The sequence below is a fragment of the Xenopus laevis genome, chromosome 9_10L (assembly GCF_017654675.1).
Source record: "Xenopus laevis strain J_2021 chromosome 9_10L, Xenopus_laevis_v10.1, whole genome shotgun sequence".
NCBI classification, from domain to species: domain Eukaryota; kingdom Metazoa; phylum Chordata; class Amphibia; order Anura; family Pipidae; genus Xenopus; species Xenopus laevis.
The window spans coordinates 59,276,097-59,297,185 of NC_054387.1; the positions used below are offsets into that span (position 1 = coordinate 59,276,097).

Below are 21,089 nucleotides of genomic sequence, written 5' to 3' on the forward strand. Positions count from 1 at the left end.
CCCCAAGTAAGAAGTTTGAACATCAGCTCACCACAGGAACAGGAAACCTGCATAACTTTCTATAGAGTCTGTATGGAGAGTTAACAGGAGAGTTAACATTTCCCAGCATGCATCAGAGCTTAGGACTGTAGTATAGTTATCTGTGTCTTTACCACTGGTAGTAACATAGAGGGAGCAATGCTGTACCTGCAGTGGTTTTTATTTTCGGTGCCTGCTCTGCTATGTCTCTTCTTAAAAGAGCAGTCTCACATATTAGCAAGTACCAGATACTTATACTGTGAACATAATTTGTTCATACACTGCATAGCAATGGCTCATTTCAAAGCTCCACAGGCAATGCGGCAATCTGTCTGAAAACTGGCAGAGATGTGCCCAGAAATGTACTCTTTACCTTTCAGCAGCAGGGCTGGATCAAAAGCCTGAGCCTGCAAAGATTGCACAGTTACTGCACAGTATTAGGGCCAGGCACTAGAGGTGCATAACACCATAGAGATTGCTTATTTTCAGCCCAAAATAAATGTATTTGAAAGACACCAGTTCTGGACCCCTACAACTCAGACCCTGCTGGGTCTCTTAATATCACCATTCATTACAATGAGTGCAAAAATTGAAGGACAGCCCTCTCTGGATACTGTATAAAAAAGGGGGAGCTATGGGACAAAGGGGGATTCTGATTAGGGATGCACCAAATCCACTAATTGGGATTCGTCCGAATCCCCGAATCCTTCATGAAAAATGTTGCCGCTTACCTAATATGCAAATTAAGGGCAGGAAGGAGAAAAAGTGGCAAATTTTTTTACTCCCTTATTTTGTGATGAAAAGTCAAGTGATTTCCCTCTACAACCTTAATTTGCATATGCAAATTAGGATTTGGTTCTACCAGACACAAGGATTCTTCCGAATCTTGCTGAAAAAGGCAGACCACCTTTTCTGGAAACGGCATGACGTCAGGAATGAGTAAGGATAAGGGACATTGTATTGCATCAGGTGCCATTTCCTAATTTGGACAGCCCTTCTGCAAACCGGGCTGTCTGGGTGAAAATAGGATAGGTGGCAACTCTAGCTGTGCCTGCTTTTGTTAAAAAAAAGTTGCAAAGAGAGAGCCACAAGCAGAGATCCTGATCCAGGGGAAGCCTGCTATGGAGAAAGTGCCTGGGGAGAAGCTGAACCTATTATCCCAGCTTTGGACTAGCACCTGTAATAGAGCTGCTATGAGTGTTAATCAGAAAGGAAGCACTGGGAAGCGGCCTGGCTGTTTGGTAGGAAAGTCCCAGGCTAAAAAGACTCATTGCTATGAGGTGGACATCAGCTCACCCCCCAAAAAAAAGCCAATGGATACAAATGGTCAATGATACATACCATACCAACTATTATATTTACAGAGAGGTTGCTCAAAAGGAATGATTCTCAAGGAACCCAAAATCCCCTTCCTCCCTAAATAACCTCTCCCCCCCACCCCAAGTTAGTCAGGGAAAAGAAAGTGGAATGATGACTCAATAAAATATTGATGGGTATTATGTTTGTTTATTTGTATGATAGTTAACATCCCGGTATTCTGAAAACTTCCATTCCATGTAAAGGCTTACAATTTAAACTGAATCTGAGGAAAACTTTTGACATATGCTTTGAACTTGTTATTCTGTGTCAATTTTGCTTAACAGATAACTGAATGGATGATGTTAAAACTGATGTACTCAAGATGTGGATGTATGTTTAAAAAAAAAAAAGCAATAAAAAAAAGGCTGAAAGGCTACCCAGAGGCCCAGGTGATTTACAGCTGCTGGAGAACAGAACTGCCTGCATCATCTCTGTGAATCAAAAGGATTAACATTGGGCAACTGTGTACTCATTAAGCCCTTGATGATAATTTGGCTGTTGCTAAAAGCCTACAAAGTATCTAGATAGAAATGCTATATTATACAGTATATTCTGAAATTCTGATACCAGCTCAAAGATTTAGCAGCCCTATAACAGTAATGATACAGACCATTAGAGTTGCCCCCAGCAGCTCCCCATTATGGATCTTTATAGGTTATCTTTTGTCAGTGGCACTGCACATGCTCATTGTGATCTGGGCTGCTATTGGGAAACTAAGCTTAGGGGGGAGGGAAATCAAAAAGTGAGGTCACATCTGTCATAGAAGCTGATGTTACAGGGCTGATTATAATCAGTTTTGATGCAGACTGCACTGATTTCTATGCTGTTATGCAGCGTGGGACTGACACATGAGGGGCCCACCTGGGCTGCGACCGGAAGCACCTCTTGGCAGCCACTAGGGCCCCCCTCCTGATTTCCAACTCCCGTCAGCGAACATGTGCGCACCATGTCTGATTCACTCAATTAATGTATACTGGTTCATCCATACCATAGCATATTTAATATTATAGCTCCGGCATAGAAACGCTTTAGCGTTTCACCTTTCAGTCTGCTGAGTTCTTTAGTAGTGACTGTTGCGGTGGTGTCAGGCAATTTTGTGGAGAGCGTTGCTTTAGATTCAACGATCGCTGACGTAAGTATCTGAAGCATAGGCTCCACAGGATCCCCATCCGACTGCCTCAGCTGTGTAGTCCAGGGACGTAACTACAGAGGAAGCAGACCCTATAACTGCAGGAGCAATCTCAACATCTATTTGTAAAAAAAAAAGACGTCTTCTAGAGATGTTGGGAGCCCTAAAATTAATATGCTGTGGGGCCCAGTTACGTCTAGTTACATCACTGGTGCAGCGTCTCAGTCAATCTTGAGAGAGTGTCTTGGTAAAAAGTTTCTGAAAGCCATCAGACTTCCTCTTAGAGCTTGTAGATCTTTTTGGAGGCAGAGTAAGAAATATACTTAATTTGGCCAAATAGAAGTTTTAGGCGCCATGGCAATCACAATCAGAATGGATTTCAGCCTAGTAGACACAAAATGCGTTAGGCCTTTGTTTTAAATTATGGAAAATAAAATGTAAATTTTGAACTTTTATCATCTGGTTTCTGATTTTCTACCTGGTGTGGTCCTGCCTGTGCCAGCCTTTTTTCAAAGTTTGCAGAAGCAGTTCCTCTATGTCTCTGTTCACATCCTGGCCACTCCCACAAAAGATTTACTTATCTTTTAAATAAGACACTGCTTTATGCAGGAAGGGGACACATCCTTCGATCTGCCAGAAGCCAAAGTGCTGATACAGATTTCATCCCACAGTGGATCGAGGAGGCAAGAAGCTCAGCGTCTCAGAAGAGTCTTGAGAGCAAAGAAAGGTAAAACTAGTTACAATTTGACCTACACACTGTAGCATATCATGAAAGAAACACAAACAATTGATTATGTTTCAGAAACATTGGGTACAATAAATTGATCACATTTCTTTCATGGTATAGGTCTGAAGGGCGAGTGAAACACTGGATAATGTGAACTCAACATGAACTTAGAAAACTCATGTTTTTTCTTCTCCCTAAGCCTGCAAAGTTTGACGTACTAGAGCCCCTGGTAGACAATCACTTATCCTATTGTTAAACCAGAGGAACTAACAAACTTTGATACTGTAATCCGATAAGAAGCTTATCCTATGAAATCTGCTTAGAAGGAACATTCTGCTGTTCCGATTTCAGGCAATCCCATAGAGAGAAATGGTGCCTATAGTAGTAGTGGGATAATAGTCTCTGGGAAGGGACTGTGGCTGAGGGATTACAGGTATAGTAGGGAGAGATGGGATAGAAGGTATAGTGGGACAGAAGGTATAGTAGGGAGAAATGGTGCCTATAGTAACAGTGGGATGATAATTTCTGGGAAGGGACTGTGGCTGTGGGATAGCAGGTATAGGGAGAGACGGTGCCTATAGTAGCAGAGGGGAGAATAGCCTAGCCGGTAAAACACTCGCCAAGGCCGGGCCGGTATTACAAATTTACCGGCAATGTAGCTGCCGGTAAATTTGTGATATCACTAAATAAAGCCCTTGGCCCGGCCCAATCTGCGCAAAACATACCTTTTTTTCGCCACCTGGCCAATCGCACGCCACGGCCCTGCCCCCTTTGATGTTACGCCAGCCCCTTTTGATGTCACATCCAGCCCTCTTTACAGTCAAACCCCACCCCTTTTTACCGCCCCCAGCACCGGCCGGTGCAAATTTTATTGAAAGGTGGCAACCCTATTCCTAACTAGAACATGTGGAAAAAACAAATGTAAAAAAAACAATCACTTTCACAATGTTTTTTCTATATTTACAAACTCTAAGCAATTCTCTTTCATTTTGACCCACTATATAATTGCTAGGGCTTCATTATGCTAGCAACCAAGCAGCCGATTGTAGAGATTTTTTATGGCTTAGGAGGGCAGCTACTGGCACCTAACAATCTATTCCTTAATCCAGCCCTGATCTTCTATGCACACTGAATACTGATATTGACCTAAGACTTTAGTTCTGGTTGGGCCCCATTATTCATTATAAATCTTGGGTAACTAATTTATTATAGACACCATCTTTCCCTACTATACCTGCTATCCCACAGCCACAGTCATTTTCCAGAGACTTTTATCCCACTGCTACTATAGACACCATCTCTCCCTACTATACCTGCTATCCCACAGCCACAGTCCCTTCCCAGAGACTATTATCACACTGTTACTATAGGCACCATCTCTCCCTACTATACCTTCTATCTCACAGTCCCTTCCCAGAGGCTATTTTCCCACTACTACTATATGCAACATCTCTCCCTACTATACCATCTATCCCACAGCCACATTCCCATCCCAGAGAATATTATCCCACTTCTACTATAGGCACCATCTCTCCCTACCAGGGCCGCCATCAGGGGGGGACAGGGGGGACAAGCGTACCGGGCCCGGGCATGAAGGGGGGCCCGGCAGCGCTGCATTTTTTTGAAGATCCGGGCCCCCCTTACGAGCGCCCGAGCCGTACGTCTTGCCTCTTCAGTGCTGAATGCGGAAGTGCCGAAAAGCCGAAGCCGATGCGACGAAAAGACCCGAAGTCACGGAAAAAGCCGAAGTCCCGAAGTCACGAAGCGCCGAAAAGACCCGAAGTCACGAAAACAGCCGAAGTCCTGAAGCAGCGCAAAGACCCGAAGTCACGAAAACAGCCGAAGCCGAAGTCCTGAAGCGGTGAAAAGACCCGAAGTCACGAAAGGAGGCGAAGTTGAAGTACAGAAGCCATGAGTTCAATTCTACTGAACACCAGTTTGTGTTTTTTTTTTTTTTAATCCCCTGGCCACCAATGTATTATTTTAATATTCTATAGGCCCCTGCCACCAATCTTTTTTTTAAAACTTTTGTTTTTGGGGCCCCAATTTTTTTTTAACTCGTAAGGGGCCCCTTGCCACCATTGTTTTTTTTTTGGGGTTTTTTTTTTAAAAAAAAATTAATTTTCTTTTTGGTGGCCCCAAATTTTTTTAACTTGTAAGGGGGCCCCTGCCACCAGTTTTTTTTTTTTTTCAAAAAAAAATTATTATTTTTTTTAAATTTTTTTTGGGGCCCCAATTTGTTTTTAACTTGTAAGGGGGCCCCTGCCACCATTTTTTTTTTTTCAAAAAAATTTTTTTTTCTCCAAATTTTTTTTTCTCCAAATTTTTTTTTGGGGCCCCAATTTGTTTTTAACTTATAAGGGGGCCCCTGCCGCCAATGTTTTTTTTTTTTTCAAAAAAAAATTAATTTTTTTCAAATTTTTTTTTGGGGCCCCAATTTGTTTTTAACTTAGAAGGGGGCCCCTGCCACCAATGTTTGTTTATTTTTTAGGTTTTTTTACATTTTTTTTGTTGGGGCCCCAAGTTTTTTTTAACAGGGGGCCCCTGCCACCAATGTTTTTAAAAAAAAAAAATGTTAATTTTTTTTTTTTTGGGGCCCCAATTTTTTTTATAAGGGGGCCCTGACCATCAATAGCTTTTTACAACTTGTGTGGGGGGGGGGTTACTTTTTTAGCGCTGATGTCTGTGTGGTCTTTTAACTGCGATGTGGGCGGGATATGGGGCGGAGCTTGGTCGTCAGTGTGGGCCCAGGGGGCCCCAAAAATTTTGTTGTACGGGGCCCCGTGATTTCTAATGGCGGCCCTGCTCCCTACTATACCTGCTATCCCAGAGCCACAGTCCCTTCCCAGAGACTATTATCCCCACTGCTACTATAGGCACCATCTTTCCCTACTATACCTTCTATCCCACAGTCCCTTCCCAGAGGCTATTTTCCCACTACTACTATATGCAACATCTCTCCCTACTATACCGTCTATCCCACAGCCACATTCCCATCCCAGAGAATATTATCCCACTTCTACTATAGGCACCATCTCTCCCTACTATACCTGCTATCCCAGAGCCACAGTCCCTTCCCAGAGACTATTATCCCCACTGCTACTATAGGCACCATCTCTCCCTACTATACCTTCTATCCCACATTCCCGTCCCAGAGACTATTATCCCCACTTCTACTATAGGCATCATCTCTCCATACTATACCTGCTATCCCACAGCCACAGTCCCTTCACAGAGACTATTATCCCACTGTTACTATAGGCACCATCTCTCCCTATTATACCTTCTATCCCACAGTCCCTTCCCAGAGGCTATTTTCCCATTACTACTATATGCAACATCTCTCCCTACTATACCGTCTATCCCACAGCCACATTCTCGTCCCAGAGACTATTATCCCACTTCTACTATAGGCACCATCTCTCCCTACTATACCTGCTATCCCACAGCCACATTCCCGTCCCAGAGACTATTATCCCCACTGCTACTATAGGCATCATCTCTCCCTACTATACCTGCTATCCCACAGCCACATTCCCGTCCCAGAGACTATTATCCCCACTTCTACTATAGGCATCATCTCTCCATACTATACCTGCTATTCCACAGCCACAGTCCCTTCCCAGAGACTATTATCCCACTGTTACTATAGGCACCATCTCTCCCTATTATACCTTCTATCCCACAGTCCCTTCCCAGAGGCTATTTTCCCACTACTACTATATGCAACATCTCTCCCTACTATACGTCTATCCCACAGCCACATTCCCGTCCCAGAGACTATTATCCCACTTCTACTATAGGCACCATCTCTCCCTACTATACCTGCTATCCCACAGCCACATTCCCGTCCCAGAGACTATTATCCCCACTTCTACTATAGGCACCAGCTCTCCCTACTCTCTGGAGGAGGTATCATCTGAAGAAAGAGGCCAAGGAATGGGAGGGGTTTAGGGTAATACCTGTCTCCAAACCTGAAACTAAAGTAGAGACTATAATGATGAAGAATGAGACGGTACATGAGCAAGACGTCCTCATATGGCTCAGACGCCAGTGCACTGTCTTATCCCCCCTGGTACAACTGTTTGATGAGGAGGGTTTCTGGATGGGGGGATATAAAGTCCAAGTTAAACTGCATGAAGAGCACAATGTTCAGAGTCACCTCCCAAATTTGTTTTTCATTGGGAAAACAAGTGGTGTCTGTGGGTCAGCCCAGACTATAGAAGAAAAACCAGCACTCAGAGCTCAATGCATGCGGGCAAAGCCCTGCGTGTTTATTACAACGTAACGTTTCGGGGGCGGGCCCCTTCGTCAGACAGACAGCCCAGACTATGCTATAAATGTGGGTCCAACAGGCATTATGCCATGAAATGTACTGTACAGAAATGTGCTTTGTGTGGGGAGACTGGGCACCCTAGCAAAGAATGTGTCCAGGCAATAAAATGTAACCTGTGCATGAAGTCACGCCATGCTTATAGATCATGCCCCGAAGCCTGGCGTAACATTCAGCGAGCTTGTCCCAATTTGGCACAGGAGATGAGCAGTGTCTGACTGGCCCACCGGGATGCCATGAAAACTCCCGGTGGGCCCAGGTGTCAGTGGGCCCTCATGCTGCTAAACATTTGGCTTATGTCATGGCCATTCCCTATTTCTATGAGAATGAAGAGGCTAAATAGATGGAATAATAGGTTATAGTATGTAAAGAAAAGAGATTAGGTGAATAGAGGTTGAGTAAGGAAAGGAAGAAAATAATACTTAGAGTGGGCCCCTGGTCTAAAGGTGTTTGGGTGGGCCCCTGGTCTAAAGGTGTTTGGGTGGGCCCCTGGTCCAAGGGTTTTTGGTGGGCCCCTGGTGTCCCAGTGCGACACTGGAGATGAGCACCCCAATGCCAGGGAAGAAAAAGGAATAAAAAGACAAAGGTACTATTTCCCACTGCTACTATAGGCACCATCTCTCCCTACTATACCTGCTATCCTACAGCCACAGTCCCTTCCCAGAGACTACTATCCCACTGCTACTATAGGCACCATCTCTCCCTACTATACCTGCTATCCTACAGCCACAGTCCCTTCCAAAAGGCTGTCAGCATTTCAGATGGGGAAGACACATGTTGCAGAATAGAGCTATGATCTTGTATTTATACCCATGTAACATTAACCAGACTACCCCTGAATTGGTCTCCTATTGTATGGCAATAGGAGAGCAGGGAGATGGGGCAATGGGTCACAAATGTATCTGCCACCTTCTCTACTACTGAAAACTGTAAATATTATTATACATTGACAAATTAAAATATAAATCTGTTGAAGTTTCTGGTATCTTTACAAAATTGACTGAAATGCAGAATTAAAGCAAAAAGAATACATAGATATCTGTGTTTCTGGGTGAGTATATAGATATGTGTTTATCTAGAATAAAATATATGGAGATATTTAGGATGAAATACATATACATGCAAATGTTTTCTCTCTTTAATCAAGACTTACATGTAGAATGAAAATCGTGTGAAGTAATCTGAATAAGGGGATTTTAAGGCTAATGAGGTGGAACAAAGGAGCTGTGTGTTACACAGTGGGGGAATTAAATAAAATTGAGCCCCCCCATCCCCAGTCCTGCCCCCATGGAAGGAGGATAAATGATGGAGCAGGGAATGTATCGCACACACAGCTCTTGGGACAGACTTGGGCATCCTATCGAGACATCAAATGGCAGCACTGGGGCACCTACTGAAGGGCTCTGTCCGGCTGGAGCTGGAGGGCTTGGCCAGGGGTTTCCACCAGTTCCCCGTGATGCAGGCAGCTGAACAGGCACTGGAGCGCAATCAGGCGGAGGTGGTGTTGGGGCCCAGAACCAAGGGGGCCCCAATGGTGAAGAGCCTTAACGACATGCCCGGACCCAGCACCTTGGCCAACCTGGTGGAGTTCTTCTGGCGGGATGGGTTCGGCCGCATCCAAGACATTCAGGTATTGAGTCAAAGAAAGGGCTAGTTGCTGAAGATTTGAGAACTAGAGGTTAGTGCTGCAGATTTGGGGAGTCCAGTTGCTGACTGAGGGTTCCTGCTGATGTAGGAGATTTGGTTGCTGATAACGATGCAGAGGGTTTTTATTGGGTGAGAGGGAGTTACTGGGGTGCCAGTTGTGTGAGGGGTCCAGGGAGACATTTTTTCAGATTCTGATTCTTGCAAGGTCCTTTCCCATGAATATGGGTTCTCTTTCTTGCACAACAAGGGTTAATATCTCAGAGTTAGTGATTCTTGGGGTACAGCATTGCCCCCCACTTCAGGATCTTTCCTTGTGCAGGCAAACAGAGTGCAGTGTGAGTCCTAGAGAAAGCAGGAAGGAGGACCAAGCAAGGAGGGGGGTAAGTAATTAGCAGCCAATTAGAGTCCTCACCCCCCCCCATCCCTGCCATGTGTTCTAGCAGTTACACAACTGGGACTGCACCCCCTACTGGTTCTCTCCGCCCTGGCTGGGGTTGTTATAAATCCTACTCTGTGATATCCAACATGGATCTGCCCCCTGGGGGTGTGTAATGGGCTGGAGAAGAGTAATATTACTCCCCGTGTGTCACCCAGCTTTGCTCTGCCCAATAGGTTGGGGGATTCATAGCTACTTCTGCCTAGTCTTTATCTGCTCCCCTTGCTTTGGTGTTCGTATTTCTCACTGTGTGGCCGAGGTCAGGGTCTAGCCCTCTGGGATATGTGGAGGAGGTTAATAGCTGTTATTGTGTAGCCCCTGCTTGCATTTACCTTCTGAGTTAATAGCTCTTTGTATGTCTATGAGACTGCCTCTTTGGGCATGTAATGGGTTGGAGGGGGTTAATTTCACCCAGCCTGAATCTCCCTGCTGTGTGGGTGTAATGTAATAAAGAAAGAGGTAATAGCTCTTAAAGTGGCCATACATGTTACAATTACAATGTTTCCTGCGACCATTGAATTGTCAGACATGCAGGTAGAAACAATAGAATTCTACTTCTATCTGACGATTCAGCATTAATTGCATGCACCTTCAAAGGAGCCTAATTACAAAATATCGTCTTGGCTGATCAATGAGACGACCAATATCCAAGTCTTTTGCCAATATTGATCGCCTTGTCTCCCACTATAGACGTGTATCGGTGTAACCCAGCAATGGGCTGGGAAGGAGTAGTATCTGTGGCCCGGCAACGGTCTGCCCATAACGGGTGTGATAGGATGGAGTGGGTTAATAGTTTTTAAGGATAAAGTGCAACCTAAAATATTCACTAGCAGGGTGAAAAGATCCAGAATAGGAAGTTTATTGATTCCAACAAACAAAAAATGAAGACCAAAATCTTCTATAGAACATGGGATAGAACAAGACAGGAAGGCACAATTAGATCCAATGTAACGTTGGTACTGGAGTATTTCAGTGTATCCAAGATATCCTGAATATGATGGTCTGTCTTGTGGGTTCAGTGGTATTAGCTTGTGGATTCAGGTGTATTTTTCTCTGTTTTTGGTATACTAGAATATCATAACAGGGGATTCTTGATTCCTCCCGTGGGATAAACAGTGCAGGATTCTAGGATGTGGGATTTTTCCTCTTAATCCTTGGTAACTATATAACACCACTGAAGTCTAACAGTATGTTTATGAAGGAGCAGAAGGAACATTATTCCTTATTATAGACTCACTTCTAAGCCCTAAATCACTCAACTAAAGTGCAGTGAGGAAGAGAAAGGTGGGGTGGGATGAAGCAGAGGTGGGAGGGGGCCAATGTGGGTTTGTTGGGAATGACAACAGAGTGGCTCAGTATTCAGGAGAGCAAACCCAACAGAAAGGTGTAGCTTGAGGACACGCCTGGGAATGGAGCCAAGGTGTGTATTAGAGGGACATGGAGATTAGGAATTCTCTCCTCTCACATAGTGTAGCACCAGAAAAGCAGAGGAGAAGAAGCTAAATCAAAGGGAAATCGTTGGCACTGAGATGTTTAGGGCATTGGGTGGTTAACCATGAAACATTTATTTTACTGTGCTGTGCCAAAATGGTAAGCATACCCAGTAATAAGTTGTTTCCCCAGGTCGCTGTTCCTTTTAGGCCAGAACTGCAGCGGCCTCTGCAAAAAAACTACCTAAGCTCCTCACCAGGATTTTAGTTGTCAGAGTTCCAGTCATCCCTTTCAAGTAAACCAGGCAAGATTTACCCTACACCACATGCATGATCGCCAATCACTAAACAATTGAAGATCATAAGGTATGGAGATGCCAGCGTAGCTGTTTGGCAGCACCCAGTGAAATAGACTGTATATGCCCTTTAAAATCTCTAGGCCGCCTATAGAGGCCTCCCATGCCCATCCCTGAACAGTACTATAGCAGACCCACAATACTGCCCCATTGCCATACCTGATAATAAAAAGCAGAGTAGTGCTAAATGCTGTGTGATGTCCTATTTACAGGGATTGTACCACCAGCACCATGTACAGTTTAAATCACGTCCATATTGGCTTCAACTACACATGGTGCAAGAGCACTGGGAAAAATGGACATCAAGTGGCTACACTACTCTGATTTTTATAAGCAGGTTCAGCAAATAGGCATTATTGGGGTCTGCTCTGGTGCATTTTAGGAAGAAGGCCTCTGGAGGGGGCCTAGGTATTTAAAAGGACAATACGGATTCTGGGATAGACAACACCTACCTTACAATCCATGTCTCCACTTGCCCTCATTGCAGAGTCTATGAAGTACTGGTCCTGTTATTGCAGAATAATTCCCTCTATGTATTTCTTTTTAAAGCAGAACAGACCTTGCTGTGTTGCTTCCTTCTCTGTTTGCCTTTATATAACAGCTGCCTCTGCACCAGAGAAGGGAATTGAGTTTTACATCTGTGACCTTCTCCCTATACCGGGCTCTGCTTTCTACAAGGCTGGGATTGGGTTTCGTGGCTTCGTGGGAATGCTGCCAAGCGTCTGGGATGAGTGAGAGCAACATTCACACAATGCACGTGACCGGGGGTGGGAGTGTTAGGTTTGTTACAAACCAGCCAATAAGCACGAATCAAACTGGAGATTTTTAAGGGGTTCCGAAATCTATAAAGGACACATTATATCATGCACATGGCGCCTCTCCTGCCCCCCGAGGAAATGGTTTTCCAACAAGCTCATATATCCCAGCAAGATGCATTCAGCTGTAGCCAAACACAGCAGGAAATGAGAGTGCAAGTGGTTAAGTTCCTTACTTCATTCTAATAAAGGGAATTATCCCAAAATTTATTTAGGATCTCTACCACTGTGAGAGAATGCTGTGTTATACAGATAGCTAGAATCTCAGCCATAAAGCAAGGCAGGACTGCTGCCAGTAAAGTAACTGGAGGGGGGCGGGCCCTGGTGCGGGACATGCAGCCGGGCCCCCGCCCCCCTCTGTACCAGATTATCTGCCCCGAAATCGGCCGATGCGGCCGGAAATCAGCAGTGCGCGAGCTGCCGGGGGCCCTGAGGGGGTGCGGGCCCTGGCCCAATTGCACCCCCTGCTCCCCCCAGTAGTTCCGCCACTGGCTGCTGCTTAAAATGGGTATCAGATAGGATCTGTGCCACTGTGACAGAATGCTCTGTTATACAGATAACTAGAATCTCAGCCACAAAGCAGGACAGGACTGCTGCTTACAATGGGTATCAGATAGGATATGTGCCACTGTGACAGAATGTTCAGTTATACAGATAGCTAGAATCTCAGCCAGGGGCAGGCCAAGGGCACCCTAAAACCACCTCGCTTCCTGCCACTTTCACGTACATGTGCAAGCAAAGCATATCGCATGGGGAGTGGCCACGGTGACAAGAAGGGAGAGTGGCAGATGGAGCAAGCAAACATGAACTAGGCGCCTCCACTCCATCATTGGGCGCTAGTCTATCTATCCCTAGTTTTGGCCCTGATCTCAGCTATAAAGCAGGGCAGTACTGCTGCTTTGTGAATGTAAATATTAATGTAACATTTTTTAAAATTATATGCAAATGTATTTTTTACATAAAACTGCTTAAAATGAATCATTGTATACAATCTTATATTTTGTTATAATGTCCCTTTAACCTTTTCTGCTTGTTCTCATATCCTCCCCATACTCTATACTCTGACAGCTGCATCAGGGGAAGGGGACAGTGATGCCCATAGCAGCTGCTGTTGGTACTGAGACTCTGTGGGCACCTGCGGGGTAATCAATTAGCAGCGCCGGGTTAAGGAAGCCAGTGGGTGGGGGAGAGGCAGGGAACAATTCAAACATAATTCAGAAATAGGTTTAAAATAATTAAATTACAAAATAATCACTTGCTTTCTTTCCAGCCTTCTGGAGGATCATGAAAAATGTGTGTGTTAAGCTTTGAAATTTTGAGGTTCATCATATTGCCTGTCTCCAGATAAAATGTTCATTTACCCCCTTTCTAATTCTAGCAAAAGCACACGCGCCAGTATGGCCGGATATTCAAGTCGCACTTTGGGCCTCAGTTTGTGGTGTCCATCGCTGACAAAGACTTGGTCGCCCAGGTGCTCAGGGCAGAGAGAGATGCCCCCCAGAGGGCCAACATGGAGTCCTGGCATGAGTATAGAGAATTAAGGGGCCGATCCACTGGACTCATTTCAGCGTGAGTTGCAATGGGGGTTTCATTTACTAACTCTGCCCTAAAGGGGAAGAAGGAATGTTCTGCGCAGACAACAAACTGTAACCTCATGCTGTGCCACCTAAGGAAAACAATATGGCAGATCTAAGGGATATGTTTTGTTGTTGTTTTGCAGGGAAGGGGAGAAGTGGCTGAACATGCGAAGTGTCTTGCGACAGAAGATTCTCCGGCCAAGGGATGTGGCCATGTATTCTGGAGGGGTAAATGAGGTCATTGATGATCTGGTAAATAGGATCCGCAAACTTCGAGCCCAGGAAAGTGATGGACTAACTGTGACCAACGTTAATGATCTGTACTTCAAGTACTCCATGGAAGGTTAGTAGCCTCCACAGTCACATAATCTTTTGTTAAGGGGAACTCAAGCCCAAAGCTGTTTTTGGGCAATAAAAGAAAATGTCAGATTTGTCATTGGTTATTGAAAGCAGTGTCTGTTCCTTTCTGTTCTCTTGTTTTGACTCTTAAAACAATGCAAAAGAAGTCAGTTTCCTCCAAGTCTGTTAATCAGCTTGCTTCTGCTATATTGTTTCAGGAGACAGAACCAGCAGTGCAGAGGTTATCAACAGCCTTGTGTTTCTACCAGATAGTCACTGGTACAAACACAAGGACCTATTGGATACCAGTGCCCAATGGAGGAGCTGTAAGTTGGCATCAGAATGTTTTTCCATACTTTTCTTTTTTTCCCTCATCAGCTATTGCCACAATCCTGTATGAGTGTCGTCTCGGGTGCTTGGATGACAAAATCCCTCAGATGACAAAGGAATACATTGAAGCTCTGGAACTCATGTTCAGCATGTTCAAAACAACCATGTATGCTGGTGCCATCCCCAAGTGGTTGCGCCCCATAATCCCTAAACCGTGGAGGGAGTTCTGCAGGTCCTGGGACGGACTCTTTAAGTTCAGTGAGTATCTACTTATTTTTTCTTCCATCTCCACTGGTTCCGTAAATATCCAGTACTAGATAACAATGGTTCCCAGGGGCCACAGTTATTAAAAAGGGTAAAATATCCACCTACTGGCCAGTGGGACATAAATGCAGTTTTAGAATTTTAGTAGGGGTTGATCACCTTTAAATTAACTTTTAGAACGATTATGCTGTGACAATTTGCAGGTGGTCTTAATTTTTTATTTGCGGTTTATGAAATATTTATCATTTTTTTCTGCAGCCATCTGGTTGCTTGGGTCCAGTTTAACATAGCAACCATGCAGTGGTTTGAAAGAGAGGCAGGAATAGGAATAGAGGAGGACCTAATTAGAAAGATAAGTAATAAAAAGTAAAAATATCATCATAACATCATCACAGAACAATAGTTTTGTGAAGAGGATGGTAAATAATCCAAAAACTATTAATAAAAAAGACCAAAAACATTTTTCAAAATGCACCAGTCAATAGCGCTGCTCCTGCAGAATTCTGTAAATAAACAGGAAAAGGATTGCACACTCAATTTGCAAAAAAATTATAATATATTTATTACATAAAAAAGAAAAAGAAAAAATCAGAAAAAATACAAAAATCAAAAGTAAGCCTTACATTTGATTTTTGTATTTTTTGTGAGTTTTTCTTTTTATATGTAATAAATATATTCTATTTTTTTTGCAAACTAAGTGTGCAATCCTTTTCCTGTTTATTTACATGTTAGATTTGGAGACCCACACGGGAGCCTCCCTATGGATTAGCACCTCACATTATAATTTTAAGGGTGTGCGCCCTCTTCTCTGATTTTTACTGACCTGCAGAATTCTGCACAGAAAAAAAGATTTTTCTATATTTAATTTTGAAATCTGACATGGGGCTAGACATATTGTCAGTTTCCCAGCTGCCCCCAGTCATGTGACTTGTGCTCTGACAAACTTCAGGCACTCTTTACTGCTGTACTGCAAGTTGGAGTGATATCACCCCTCCCTCCCCCCCAGCCAGGCCCGGACTGGCAATCTGTGAGTTCTGGCAAATGCCAGAGGGGCTGCTATAAGGTCCCATAGAAAATCAGTATTTAGTGGGCTGGTGGGGGCTGTTTGGGCCTCTATGTGGGCTGATTTGGCTTCTGTGTACCTGAAATGCCAGGGCCTATTTTAATTCTCAGTCCGGACCTGCCCCCAGCAGCCCATCAGCAGAACAATGGGAAGGTAAACAGATTGCAGCTCTCTAACACAAGATAACAGCTGCCTGGTAGATATACGAATAGCACTCAATGGTAAAATCCAGGTCCCACTGTGACACGTTCAGTAACATTAAGAAGGAGAGACAACAGCCTGCCAGAAAGCAGTTCCATCCTAAAGTGCTGGCTCTTTCTGAAAGCACATGACCAGGCATAATGACCTGAGATGGTGCCTACACACCAATATTACAACTACAAAAATACACTTTCTGGTTCAGGAATGAAATTTTATATTGTAGAGTGAATTATTTGCAGTGTAAACAGTGTAATTAAGAAATAAAAAACAACATCATAAAAGTCATGACAGAATCCCTTTAAGACTAGGCCATTCTTTAAACATGCTAAAAGTTAACTTGAAGGTGAACCACCTTTTTTAGAATAACCCATGGGTCTTATTGAATGTTTTCCGTCAGGAGCACAATTGTGAAATAACAATATAGCAGGTGCATTTCTCTTAACTGGCTCCCCAACAATCAAAGAGCATATATCTAATATCTCCCTCCAATATATCTGGATCCTAGGGCAATTGAACCAAATATGATCTAATGTTCCTGGATTGCTGTTACATCTCCAGCAAAGATCAGTAGGCACTAACCCCATTTTCCGAAGAACCACTGGAGTCCTGTACCAACGACATAACAACTTGTATGAGGATTCCTGTAGCCTATTACTAATAGAGCATTTACTTATTGTTTGGAACACCTTATCCCATTCACAATTAGATAACGTAATGTTCAAGTCTTTTTCCCATTGCTTGGTAAAGGACGGATAAGCAGGGTATTTCCTATCTATAATTATACCATATAATAGTGATAAAGTATGCTTTAACGGGGCGTCCAATGCACAAAGTTGTTCAAAAGCCGTAAGAGGTCTCGCTACTGTCCCTTTTAAGTGAAGTTTGTGTAACAGATTTTGCACCTGATGATATCGCCAATGATCCTTGTAAGACCATCTTTCTTTCATCTGTACAGATTTTGGGACTGGGTCTATCTGCGAGCCCATAAAGTGTAGTAATAATGGGTTAATACAAGCAAACGCCGTACCAAATCCAGTGTCAAACTGCCCAGGCAAAAATTCTAAATTATTTCTAACTGGGAACAAAGGTGAGGGGTAAGGAGCTAAGCCCAGTTTAGCATTCACTTTAAACCATATCGCCAAGCAATTATCCAACAGAGCATGGCCCTTAAACTGTTGAGGAATACTACCTTTCTGTACCCACGGCAAGCTATGAAGCATATTCCCAATCCATAAATCAGTTATTGTACGCCATTGACAAAGTGAATCCAATTTATTATATTCTAATAAAGTAGAGAGCACCGCAGCCTTATAATACGATTCAAAATCGGGCACAGCTAAACCCCCTCTCAATTTAGGCATATATTAAGTTTCCCTATTAACTCTCCCTGTCTTCACCTGCCAAATATAATAAAAAACAACCTTATTTAAATTTGCAAAGTACGTGGTATTGACTGCGATAGGTAAAGTGGAGAACAGATAAGTAAATTTGGGTAAAATGCTCATTTTAATACTATTAATTTTCCCTTTCCACGTAAAGTGTTTCGTCGCCCATTTCATCAAGGTGGTTTTAGTATCACTCAAAAGTGTCATATAATTAAGATCAAACAACTGTCCAAGATCTGCTGAAATCTGCACACCCAAATATTTCAATTTAGTATCTTGCCACTTAAATGCGAAAGAATGTTTCAATTGGTGCTCTAAAGCTGAGGGTAAATTTATGGACAATACCTCCGATTTCCCCATATTAATTTTGTAATTGGACAAGCGACCATAAATAGTAAATTCTTTAATAATATTTGGCAATGAAACTATTGGATTAGATATTATGAAAAGTAAATCATCGGCAAAGGCCGCTATTTTATAGTCGTGGGACGAGGTATGAAATCCAGTAATATCTATATTATTCCGAATTGCTACCAACAAATATTCCATACAAATCACGTATAATAAAGGCGACAATGGACATCCTTGTCGCGTCCCATTACGAATATCAAAAGGGGAAGACAAAGTACCATTAACCCTAATTTGTGCTGCAGGAATCGTATTATTGAATATTTTCCAAAGCTAAAATACATCTACTATAACTGATGCCACATCCTGCCCCTCTATCAGAAGGAAAATAATCACTGTGATCGATTTCTCACTGCGCAGGTCAGATCCACGTAGAAAACAGACTGCAGCAGATCGAGTCCCAGCTGAATAAAGGGGAAGAGGTACAAGGGGGCGTTCTTACCCACCTTCTGCTCACCAAAGAATTGGACTTGGAAGAGATTTATGCAAATATGACAGAAATGCTACTGGCTGGCGTTGATACGGTAACATATGGTTCTTGTACTTTTTGTTCTCCTTGGAAAGTAGATGGAGTGGTTGAGGGATGTGCAAATATGGGTGATTGCACAGAGTCCTCCAGGGCAGCAATTATAGATAGTTACTTGTGGAGACACCAGGTATAGTAGGCAACAGTAGAAGTTGAGACAGTAGGACAGTATAGAGAGCTTAGAGCAAGATGGACAGAACAAAGAGCACGGTGGGGACAATACATCAAGTTTGGGACAGTAATACATGATGGAGACTGTAGGGCAAAGTGGGGACAATAGGGCAAAGTAGGACAAGACGGAGAACACGGTGAGATGGAGAGAGTATGACAAAATGCAAAAGACAGAGTGAGATGATGACAGTAGAAGGAAGTGGATGTAGTAGGTTAACACTTGATAAAGGGCAGTGCTGCCCGAAACATGTCGTGAATAAAACACATTTGCAGCTAGTCTGCGTTTTGGCGTTACTTCTCAGTTACCCTTTGGATTTCTGCATTTGCTACACCCGAGGCGGAGGTGTTTTACTGGGAAGAAGAAGCCTTGAATTTATCGCCCTGGGCCATCTTACAGATTTGTAGTAGGATAAAACAGAGACAGCAGAACAAGAGGTAGTCAGTAGGGACAACCATAAGAATGATGTTTCCCTCAGATGTCACAACACTCATTTCTACCCTATAAGAATCAATGCTAGTTCAGTTTTCTCTTGAAGTAATTTCTAACCTAAAACATATTTCCCCCTAGACTTCCTTTACTCTTTCTTGGGCAACATATCTGCTGGCTAAGAACCCCAGTATTCAGGAGAGTGTATATCAGCAGATTGTGCAAAACTTGGAAAAAGACCAGGTTCCTACCGCAGAAGATGTTCCCAAAATCCCATTGGTCAGAGCTGTCGTCAAGGAAACCTTGAGGTGAGATTGAGTGGTCTTGGATTCCTATACGAGTGTTAAAGAGGAATTATTTTTGTGCAATGGGGGAAATAATCATGAATGAAACACATCTCTGTTTCTGTTTCTGCTCAGGCTCTTCCCTGTATTGCCTGGGAACGGCAGAGTAACACAGGATGACTTGGTTTTGGATGGATATTTAATCCCTAAAGGGGTGAGTATAGAAGTGAACTATTTGACTGATAAAACAATTTAGCACTTTCTGCATCAATGTCTAGGGCTGGGGAGGTATAAATCCCTTTTGTAACTCAGCACCCTCAGCATTATAAAGTATAGGAGGCGAGGTCTCAGATCCCCTCATATTTAGGGGCCTAATATTCAGACATAATGCAAACCTGGTGCCCTCTAAAAAAAGAACCTACCTTAGGGGCAACATGCATGAGCAGAGGTCTGCTCCAGTTCCACTGGATGAATAGGAATGTCACACCTAGAGAGTAGTAAGTTACAGTCCAATATGCCAAAGAACTTTGGTTCTGGAGATGGTCTGTCCCACTTCTGAGTCTGGCAGTGCCCCATTGGCAGAGAACTGAACTATTAAAGTGATCCATATCCAACTCCGTTAAATCAATGTGTACCCTAATGCCTGGGGAGCTGTTATTCCATTCAATCTTACTATAATTCCCCCACACTTTTCTCTTTACAGACCCAGTTGGCTCTCTGTCACTATTCCACATCCTTCGATGACAAGTGCTTCCCAGCGGCAGAAGAGTTTAAACCAGAGCGCTGGATACGCAGCGGGAACCTGGAACGAAAGGAAAACTTTGGTTCCATCCCATTTGGCTATGGAATCCGCAGCTGCATCGGTCGGAGAATTGCGGAACTGGAGCTCCATCTGTTGCTGATTCAGGTAGAACCTCTGCTCAGTGTTTGTCATCTTTCTAAGCAGGATGGCTGGCAAGGGGTTAGGGCAAATATTCTAAATATTGCAGAAGATTAATACTTCCCCTTTGTTTAATCTTTGTTGCAGCTTCTTCAGAATTTTGAGATTAAAGTGTCGCCCAAAACAACGACTGTTCTCCCAAAAACCCACGGGCTTCTGTGTCCAGGGGAAAAGATCAACGTGCGTTTTGTGGACCGGCATTGAAAATATCCAGAAAAGATCCCAAATACCCCCCTTCTACACTCCAAGGGCTACGGCCACTGAGGGACGATTCCTGTGGAATGGATCTCTGTGGTATCCAAGGACGATGCACTGTAACTCCACCACTCATTGCCAGATAATGGTGCACAATGGACAGTGAAGATTTTCTTTGTACATAGCTGTGTGTCTTTTAGCCAATGAGACTGCTACCATGCACTTTCAATTTACTGCCTCCACCAGTCTCCAATTAGTTGAAAGGTCGCCTTAATTTTGGTGCCCATGTGTAGGTCAGAACCTCTCTAGACCTCAGACTGCCCCCTACTGGGCGCATAGAGTAATACTGGTGTCTGCACTACATTACTAGTATTTATATAGTAAGTCTCAGCAACTTACTCTGTGCCTTTTTAACTTTTTCTACTTTTTTTCTGGAGATTTTATCCTTGATTTTAGCTGGAATTTTTTAAATCAATAATAAAAATATAACTGCCCACTTACGAGTTCAGCATCATTATAAGAATATGGTTACGGTTGTTTTAAATGTTGATTTACTTCTAGGGTTGCCACCTTTTCCAGTCGAGGAAAATGGGCAGAGGGCAGGGCGGATGATGTCAGGGGTGGGCCAGTGGCATTGAAGCGAGGGTCAGTGCCGGTGGGGGACGGGGCTGATAATGTGGCCATCAGATCGCCATGTAATTAACTTCAATGACCTGTCCGGATTTCCTA

General features: G+C 43.6%; 2 protein-coding genes and 1 long non-coding RNA gene across 3 annotated transcripts in view; 2 read left to right on the forward strand and 1 right to left on the reverse strand.

Annotated features, from left to right (window-relative positions):
- Positions 1-3,283, forward strand: part of ercc3.L (excision repair cross-complementation group 3 L homeolog) — a 54,067-nt gene extending 50,784 nt beyond the window's left edge. The window contains exon 12 of the mRNA XM_041577205.1: positions 3,116-3,283. Within this exon, the coding sequence (XP_041433139.1) occupies positions 3,116-3,268 (153 nt within the window). The 3' untranslated portion in view covers positions 3,269-3,283. The remainder of the gene's footprint in view (positions 1-3,115) is intronic.
- LOC121398261 lies at positions 1,505-12,042 on the reverse strand. Its single transcript, XR_005964214.1, has 2 exons — positions 11,888-12,042; positions 1,505-3,216 (listed from the first exon to the last, which is right to left on the reverse strand). It is a non-coding gene; the product is annotated as an uncharacterized LOC121398261 (long non-coding RNA).
- On the forward strand, positions 8,874-20,856 carry cyp27c1.L (cytochrome P450 family 27 subfamily C member 1 L homeolog). Its single transcript, NM_001094332.1, has 9 exons — positions 8,874-9,196; positions 13,629-13,819; positions 13,971-14,170; positions 14,545-14,754; positions 18,178-18,341; positions 19,083-19,249; positions 19,361-19,439; positions 19,929-20,132; positions 20,253-20,856. Exons 1-9 carry the CDS (start codon positions 9,098-9,100, stop codon positions 20,367-20,369), a joined length of 1,431 nt encoding a protein of 476 aa, NP_001087801.1. The 5' UTR covers positions 8,874-9,097; the 3' UTR covers positions 20,370-20,856.
- Positions 20,857-21,089: the final 233 nt, after the last annotated feature.